The 8,634-nt window shown below is 37.2% G+C and overlaps 1 protein-coding gene and 1 long non-coding RNA gene across 11 annotated transcripts in view; one reads left to right on the top strand and one right to left on the bottom strand.

The window, feature by feature from the left end:
- The window catches only part of SNX10 (sorting nexin 10), a 60,845-nt gene extending 54,017 nt beyond the window's left edge, over positions 1 to 6,828 (top strand). For all 9 annotated transcript variants that reach the window (XM_014537025.1, XM_014537023.1, XM_014537016.1 and 6 more), the window contains 2 exons: positions 4,351 to 4,563; positions 5,018 to 6,828. In XM_014537025.1, coding sequence (XP_014392511.1) covers positions 4,351 to 4,563; positions 5,018 to 5,099 — 295 coding nt within the window. In that variant the 3' untranslated portion in view covers positions 5,100 to 6,828. The remainder of the gene's footprint in view (positions 1 to 4,350; positions 4,564 to 5,017) is intronic.
- Positions 6,058 to 8,628, bottom strand: LOC106725550. Of its 2 annotated transcripts, none has more exons than XR_001361436.1 (2): positions 8,486 to 8,628; positions 6,058 to 8,377 (listed from the first exon to the last, which is right to left on the bottom strand). It is a non-coding gene; the product is annotated as an uncharacterized LOC106725550 (long non-coding RNA). The 2 variants fall into 2 exon arrangements; XR_001361437.1 differs by having other exon boundaries at positions 6,058 to 8,374.
- Positions 8,629 to 8,634: the final 6 nt, after the last annotated feature.

Below are 8,634 nucleotides of genomic sequence, written 5' to 3'. Positions count from 1 at the left end.
GCCTTTCTCTGTTCCTCAGATTCTCTCCTGTTGTTTGCCTGGTTTGTGTAGGTGACAACCTTCTGTGTCTTTGGCGCCCCTGGTGTCCCTCAGCTCAAGCCGCTTTGGGAAACTGGATGTGACATACCAGTTGGCCACTCGGCACTGTGCCCTGTCCCCAGCCTGAGACCCATTATTCACGGCCCCCTCGATGGCCTGCACCCCGTTTATTTGTAGAACACTTTAGTTTAGAAGTCGGGAAGGAAGACGTCACACATTAAATAGAAAGTCTGCTTGTGTGGTAGATTTCAGCATGCATTTTATAAATCCGGTTTTTATGTACGTTTGGAAGTTATGAGCCAAGGGCACTTAATATGTTCAAACCCTTCGAAACCCAACTGTCTTCGGGCATGTGTGTGTATGTAATATAACAGCTTTTTTCACTTAAGGTCATTGGAGAAACAATACATATTTATTAGCAAACTACATATCCAGGTCAATCTTCATGGAGGAATTAGAAAGTTGTTTCTTTCACTGGGTGCCAAAAATAATCTATACCATTTATTGAACACTTGCTATACGTATAGCTTTCACGTTTTTATCTCAATAACGACAATCATATAATTTCCTTGTCTCAATTTTATAGACAAGGAAATTATAGGAAAGGTGGAGGCACTATATTACAGTTAGTAGAACTCTTAAATGCTATATTTGGTCAGTATGATTGTGAGATTTTTCAAATATATTTAAATATATTTATTTTTCCTCAATCTTTGCTATAATCTCCCTTTTGGACTCTCCCCCCCCCCCCCGGATATTTATAAATTGTAAGTCATTTCTACAAATAGTTATGGCAAAAATAGACTAAAATTATAAATTCTGTTGGTAAGACTCCACCTGTGAAAATGGCACTCCAACTAGCTTTTACGTTTGATTGATGTCACAATGGGAGCAGCCCTCCTTGACTGAATCCATCCCGTTAATCTAACTACACGGACTTTACAATGTAGGCTTTTGTATTACAGTTTTGTATTTCTTTAAAATTAAAGGAATATTACAGTTTTTGACCAAAGTCTACCATGGAGACACTGTTACACACACACACACACACACACACACACACACACACACACACAGTTTTTATGTCGTTGTGTTCAATAGAGGGCACCACAGCACAGTTCATGAATGCCTTCCATGAAGATTTGTGGGCTTTATTTTTTCTCATGGTAAGAGGAAAACAGGCTGAATTAAAATTTTTTCCCCCTACATTAAACTGCTAACCTTCCAGGGGCGATACGAATGCGTAGGTATGCCATTGTGCTGGGCACAGCAGAGCCAGGGCGCCCTTAGGTGGATACAGTGTTTTTGCATAGCTATATATTGTTCTCAACTGAACCAATACATAATACACCTAATAAAATCACGTCGAGGAAAACCAGATTTTTCGACTGTATCCAATTCAAGGGAAAAACAGGTTTTGCTTTGTGTAGTTTAACGTTCTTATGGGGAAAGGAATAACTTTTGACTCCTGTGGTAAATAGCTTTTCACAAATTCCTGTAACATTCTAGAGGCCGTTTTTTGTTCCTTTTGTAAAGGCTTGAACATTGTATACACTTATTTTTATGGAGGCTTATAACGATGACATTTTATTGACTGTTTTACAAAGTACTCTTTGTATTAAGTTTGAAGTTGATTTACTGCGATTTGATTTGTTTGTGGAAAATGCGGCGCAAATATGACTAAGGTAAAAATAGGATTTAATATTGTGGTGATGGCAGTCACAACGCTCGCTGATATGTATTAAGCAAGATATAATGTTAAATGAACTAGTCATGCTCACCGAACGGGGGTGGGGTGGGAACGCTCTCAACTGTTTGTATTTTTAATTTTGGAAGGAAATATCTGACTAAAGATAAAAATCATAAATATATTAAAAATTTTTTTGCATGTTTAAAACTCATACCCGTGGAGCACAGTGGCATACATGTAGCCAGCCAGGCCAAGGGAATTAAAAAGCCCAGATGTGGTAGCAGATGTACTGATTTTGGGGTTCCCTCCCCAGCCACACGGTTCTCTCACTTCAGAATTGAGAGCTGGGTGTGCCCGGCTCACTCTCGCTGTTCACCGGCGTGTCCTCCAGGTGGCAGTATTCAGCAGAAAACACTGAGAAATAATGAGTCTAATGTACAGTAAAATTGGAAATTGAATTATAGCTCAGGAAAAAAGACAGTAGCCTTGAGGTCCCGACGAACCTGGGCTCTGATCATTTTGGTTTGCTGTACCCATGTGTTAGGTTACCAGCAAGTTAATAACCGTGCCTGAGCAGTTCAAGGCTCAGTAGAATTGCTTTAGACGTGAAATAAAGCTAAAATGAATTTGTGTCCAATATCATTGGCATTAGTGCTCATTACTTTTGTGGTGTAATGCCTTGAACCATCTAAAATCAATTTTAAAGATTACCTATTATTTTATAAAGAAAATAAAACACATTTCCACCAGAAACAAAGCAGTAAGTATAATCCTATGAACCAGTTACTTGCACCACGGCTGGCAGGAAACACTCCGTTCAAACTTCTCAGTGAATTCAAGTTCCTGTGAGTGGGTCATGGCCACAGACACCTCCTCTGGAACTGAAGTGTTTAAAACAAGAGCGGCAAACATTGTAAATGTGGAAAATCTCAATAGTAAGAGGAGTTTGCCACGTTCCAGTGTGTACTTGGTAAATGAGTCTTCATCATGTGATGTGGAGGGAGAGGAAGTGTGAGCTGCGTGGCCTGAGATTTTGCCTTTTAAAAAAACGCAGCGGTTTTACGTTTTCTTCCCGTCCGTCAGTAAAGAGTATTTTTAAAAACTACAATTGTAAGCCTAGGGCAGTGGTCGGCAAACTCATTAGTCAACAGAGCCAAATATCAACAGTACAACGATTGAAATTTCTTTTGAGAGCCAAATTTTTGAACTTAAACTATATAGGTAGGTACATTGTTATTAACTTAATTAGGGTACTCCTAAGGCTTAGGACAGTGATGGCGAACCTTTTGAGCTCGGCGTGTCAGCATTTTGAAAAACCCTAACTTAACTCGGGTGCCGTGTCACATATAGAAATTTGTTGATATTTGCAACCATAGTAAAACAAAGACTTATATTTTTGGTATTTATTTTATATATTTAAATGCCATTTAACAAAGAAAAATCAACCAAAAAAATGAGTTCGCGTGTCATAGGTTCGCCATCACTGGCTTAGGAAGAGCCACACTCAAGGGGCCAAAGAGCCGCATGTGGCTTGTGAGCCGCAGTTTGCCAACCACAGGCCTAGGGGATGCCTACCTTGTGGTATGGATACTGCGCTTTTTTAGACGTTTGCTTTCTTGAAAAAAGAATTCTGTTTCATTTTGAAGGAAAGGAAATATTCTAATGTTCTTGGACTTTAAATGTGAATGACCAAGAGAGATGTACTTTTTCTAGTAGCTTGTTAAAAAATGCATGCATGAAAAATCCCATGTTGGGCAAAATTATACTTAGGGTTTCGTATTTTAGTTTCGCCTCCGACAACTGGTGTTAGTATCCCATCATTATATCATTATTGAACTATGAACAGAGACAAAATTATCATACATAAAAGTCTTGGCTAAAAAGTTAAAAGCAGTTTTTATTTAAATGTGAGGGTGTCCTTTGGCAGAGAAAACACGTTCACTGATAATGTGAACCTGAGCATGTGTAGATTCGGCTACAGGCTGGTTTTTGCTCCTCCCTGCCGTTCTGAGGGACTAGTTGAAATCTGTACTCTCTTTGTTCCACTGAAGATTTTGGAGAAATTTCTGGTTAGTTTTAGGTATTCAAAAAAAGCCAGCTCTCAGCTGAGCCCTTGTAAACTTGTACAGAAGCAAAGCTGTGAAGTTTTTCCAACAAAGAGATGACTTTTTAATAGAACTTTTAATAGTAGTTGAAAGTTTTGATGTGTCCGGACAGCCTAGCCCATAAAGATCACAGAATGGACATGCTGGTTGGCAGTAAAAAAAAAATTTTTTTTTCAAGTGGAATACATTTCTATGACTCCATAAGCAAAATATTTCCGTAATTAATCCACATGGCCGTAACAGATGGTTACATGGAAGAAATGTCCTTGAAGTTATTCTTTTAACAGATGTTCTTAACCATCAGCTTCATGTTTTTACTCACCTAAATTTCCAAATAATTGAATAGAAGTTAACATATGCTTCCGTCCCTTTTAATAGGCAGAGAGCATCATGGATGCAAAGTTTGCCACCGTCGAGAGATGACTTCAGTGGCCCATTTTGGATGTTTCTCTCTCTCCTGCCCTATAGGTGTTCATCCCCGTTCACTGACGCTGTCTCCTGTTTTCTCTTACACAGGGTCCTACACAACGCGCTCCTGCTTTCAGACAGCAGCCTGCATCTCTTCTTGCAAAGCCATCTGAACTCAGAAGACATTGAGGCGTGCGTTTCTGGGCAGACTAAGTACTCGGTAGAGGAAGCAATTCACAAGTTCGCTTTGATGAACAGACGCTTCCCCGAAGAAGATGAAGCCGGAGAACAAGAAAACAATATAGATTATGGTTCAGAAAGGTATTTCCTTGCATTTCCACGTAACACGTACGTATTTATATAACACGTAGCACACACATGCCTGTGTAGGGATCTCGACACACACTTCCCTTTTTTTGTTGATGTAATCCTAAGATAATGAAAAAATTAATTGACTGAGATTTTATTGAGTTGTGACAGCTCATCATAGTAGTCTTCACACACACCTCCACACTGAATTAATGAATGCAGTAGAAATTCAATTATCTGCATTCTGATTATGTGACTTTCATTTAGTCAGACTTGAATTATTCGCGTTTAAATTATCTAGCTAAAAAAATATCCAACTGCACTCCAAATGGCTAATTAAAAGTCCAAATTTCCTGTCTCTCTTTGTGACTGGAGATAATTAAAGTTCTCCTCTGTTACTCAGGCTTTGAGTGTGTTGTGAAAACCAATTTCCTCTTTTTATTATTTTCCCCCTCTTCTTTTCCAGTTCATCCTCCGGGTTTGGCCACAGTAGTGATGACAGCAGTTCACATGGGTGTAACATGAGCACAGCTCCGCAGGAATCCTGAAAAAGAATTCTAACGTGACCATCTTAGGAACAGCAAATTACGTCCAGTCATAGAGGAGAAAGCCCGCTAATGATACATTTTTACCTAAAGCTCACTGTCATGATAGCAGGCACTTAAATTCTTCAAGACGTTGGGTGGTTTATTCATGCTGTTTTCATGTTGTCTTATTTTGGCTGAGCTTCCATAAAAAGCTAAAGGCCTGTGATTGCAACTCTCTCCTATACAGGCCAACATTATTGGTAAAACAAGATCCTGCTCTCAAATGACATGGTGTATGTGTTTAAAAAACCAACAACCTGGTTGCTTTTACTGAATTTGAAAATATAGGTAAATAGTTAGCATTTGAAATCCAGACAGTGGATTCCTTTTTGAATCAACGGGGCAGTGTTACCGTAAACACAGCATGTATGAGCCTAACCACCCTGAAGACTGACAACCTAGACCAGCCGGCCTCGCTCAGACATGGGGCTGATATTCTGTGGGTACCTCCCCCGCACCGGGAAGACACTTTGCTTTTGGGTGTTTGGACTCTTTGAAGAGAGTTTAACCTTGCCAGTATTCTGTTTCACACTTAGATGGGAAAAGTATCTCGGGAACAGAGACATGCTAAAATAATGTTTACATCCCAGACAAAACAGAAACCGTGCCAGTGACTTTGCTTAGACTTGCAATATGTAGATTAAGAAATAACAGTCTCATTGTCCAAAAATCAGCTTTAACACATGGTTTCTGGAGACAAATCATTTGTTTTCATTATCTTTGTGTAATTGGAATTACAGGTTAATGATTTATTTTCTGACTAAATGTGCAGTTTCCTATCCCTAGATAACTTTGTCAGTGGTGGTGACTTGTTACTGATCTTTAAGTTAGAAGTAGGTTCTTATAAAAATAAATTTAGTGTTATCAGTAAGTATTCCCATAATTTATAAAAGGATATAAAAATTAATTATTCATTAAAAAAAAAGCCCTTTCTTTTTAGGTAGCTTCCAGAGGATTGGTGTAACTTAAAATAATTCAATACAGTCTTTTTTTTTTTTTTTAAATGGCCCAAAGAGAAAACGTCTTAAACTACATTGAACTTCAAATTTCAGATGAGACAGCACTTTCTTGAGACAATTACCCAAGCTTCTTCCCTGTCGAATGGTACAAAATATCCCTGAAACTAACAGGAAGGTATTTTCACATACCTGGGGTAACTTGTTGCTTTAATTAAATGTTACCTCACCTCATCTCCACTAGGAGTTTAAAAGTTACTGTATTATTAAAAAGTCTTTGAAATGCTTGTAACTAAGAAGCAATAGAAAAAAAATTAAATTTAGAATAAGAATGATTCCATACTTTCTCCTTTTTGTTTTTGTTTGGTCTAAAACATTATTGAACTTATGTAAATATTCTGATTTAATGTATTGGGTCTTATTACTTTATCACCTAGGACTCATTATTTTAATACAGAAAAAAAGAGGCTGAGCAATTTCTTTTTATCTGGCCAACACGTAAAGTTTACCATCCTATCATTTAAGAGCGGATCCCAGCTCCTCGGCGACATGTATTTGAATCACATTATTTCTGTTTTTCAGCAGTTTTGAAAAGGATGTATATATGCTACCAGTTGTCATATTATTTTTAGGTGATGTAAACAGCCATCAAAATGGATATTAAGTAATGCCTGATACTGTGGTATGCAAACTTCACAAGATCACCGTTTTCACAATAAACATGAAAAAAAAAATCAACTTTAGTGTGTTGGATCACTTGTTTCATACGAGAATGTATTTCTTCTGACTTAGACCTAAATTCAGTGTGTTTTTGAATGATTGGTACATTTTTAATGAAGAAGTTGGGTAAAATTTGCTTTAATATTCACTCTAGTTGTACACATTTGAGCTTTGGTTTGGTTGTTTTGATATCTAAGGACCATTAACGCTGATACTCAGCAGCTGAAATATTTAGATAAACTTCAGCTCCCAATGGCTTTCTGGCTTTGTTCGAGTCTCTTATTTTCATCTGGCATATTTTTATAAAGCTTTATTTAGGAAAAGAAAATGATTACTTAAGTAACTAAACTAAATAGAATAGATGTTTATTTAAAACTATTTTTAATGTAACTTAAATTTAAAAAATTCTAATCCCGGGTGATTTATGATTTATATACATTAAAACTGTATTTCCCTGGCTCATTGTGAAAGTGTAAACTGTTTACCTATAAAGTCGGTTTATGTGTTTTGTTTGGGAACTGCTTTTATACATAACCCAAAGGGGTCAACAATGAAAGCCAACACCTGTTACTTATAGCTTCTTTTAAAGTCTCACTTGGAAGAAAGTGATTTAAATTCCAGTTCAAATTTCAAGTTTTAAAAATTACTGAGGAAAAACAGAGATGTTTAAGTAGTGACGTCCCGTATGATATTAAATATCATGCAGGAGCTTTTCAAGCCTAGTTCACATTTTATTGAATAATTAAATACAAACAAGTGATATGCAATAACCTTAAAATCTCTTTTATGGCCATTAAGAATTTAAACAAATTCATTTAGCCTAGCCACAATTACCATTATATCCAACAGTAAATTGAATGTTGTTTTGAACTCAATTTATGTTTTATTTTTTGGTGCCTTAAGGATTCATCATTATTGAGCTACTGTGGTATGTACAAGGGGTTCAGTATTTCAGCTATAAAGGAACAATGCCTTTCACAAAAGGCCTCTAAAATCTGAAGACAAAAATAACAAAAGCTTATTCTGTTTCAAAACAGTTTTCCTCTCAATATTTAAATTACTTAGTTGGTATCTTATGAATACAATGCTGCATCTTTTTAATGGAGGAAACAATCTCAATACAGTTTTCTGCTTTTGTTTGGAATACAGACGTTTTGTTACTTGATTACATATAAACACATTTTCAATGACAAAATGCTTTCTGAAATTAGTTATTGCAATTTGACACCCAAAGCATAGATACAATTTTCCTTGCAAATAAAGGTCATAAGAAATGAACACATTTTAATAGAGTGGAGTCCAAAAATTTTAGGATGTAAATAAGCAAAAATTTCTTTAACGTTTGAAATATTGACAAAGGATTTTGGCTCTATTCTTTGCCATATGCATCTCACAAAACGAGTCACCATTGTCCCTTTAGGTCGGACACAATTGCCCTTCAGTCTGGCTGGAAACTCTAGATCCTTGTTAGGAACAGTGCATTGGCCACTCATTTATTTCAGCTGCGAAAACTCTAGGGTCGTTAAATGACGCTTTTCTTTTTCTCCGAAATTCCAAAGACTTCTTTCCAAAAGATATAGAGGAAAAGAGAGAGAGAGAAAAAAATTAAGCTACAGTTTCTGCTGACTCCAAAGACACTATGCGAATGACTTATGCTAAAGAGGAAAATACCCTTTCTCCCCGACGAGAAGCGTGGATGCCTCCAAACCCCACGCCGCTTGTCTTTGCTGCTCGCGGCACAGCGCGGGCATGACTGGTGGTGGTGTTTTTGCTCGTTTCTTACCTCGGGGCTTCTTTATAGCTTTGCCCCCGCCCCACTG

The sequence above is a fragment of the Myotis brandtii genome, unplaced genomic scaffold, assembly GCF_000412655.1.
Source record: "Myotis brandtii unplaced genomic scaffold, ASM41265v1 scaffold17, whole genome shotgun sequence".
Lineage (NCBI taxonomy): Eukaryota > Metazoa > Chordata > Mammalia > Chiroptera > Vespertilionidae > Myotis > Myotis brandtii.
Note: the sequence above shows the minus strand (reverse complement) of the source record. Positions and strands in the feature narration are given on the sequence as shown.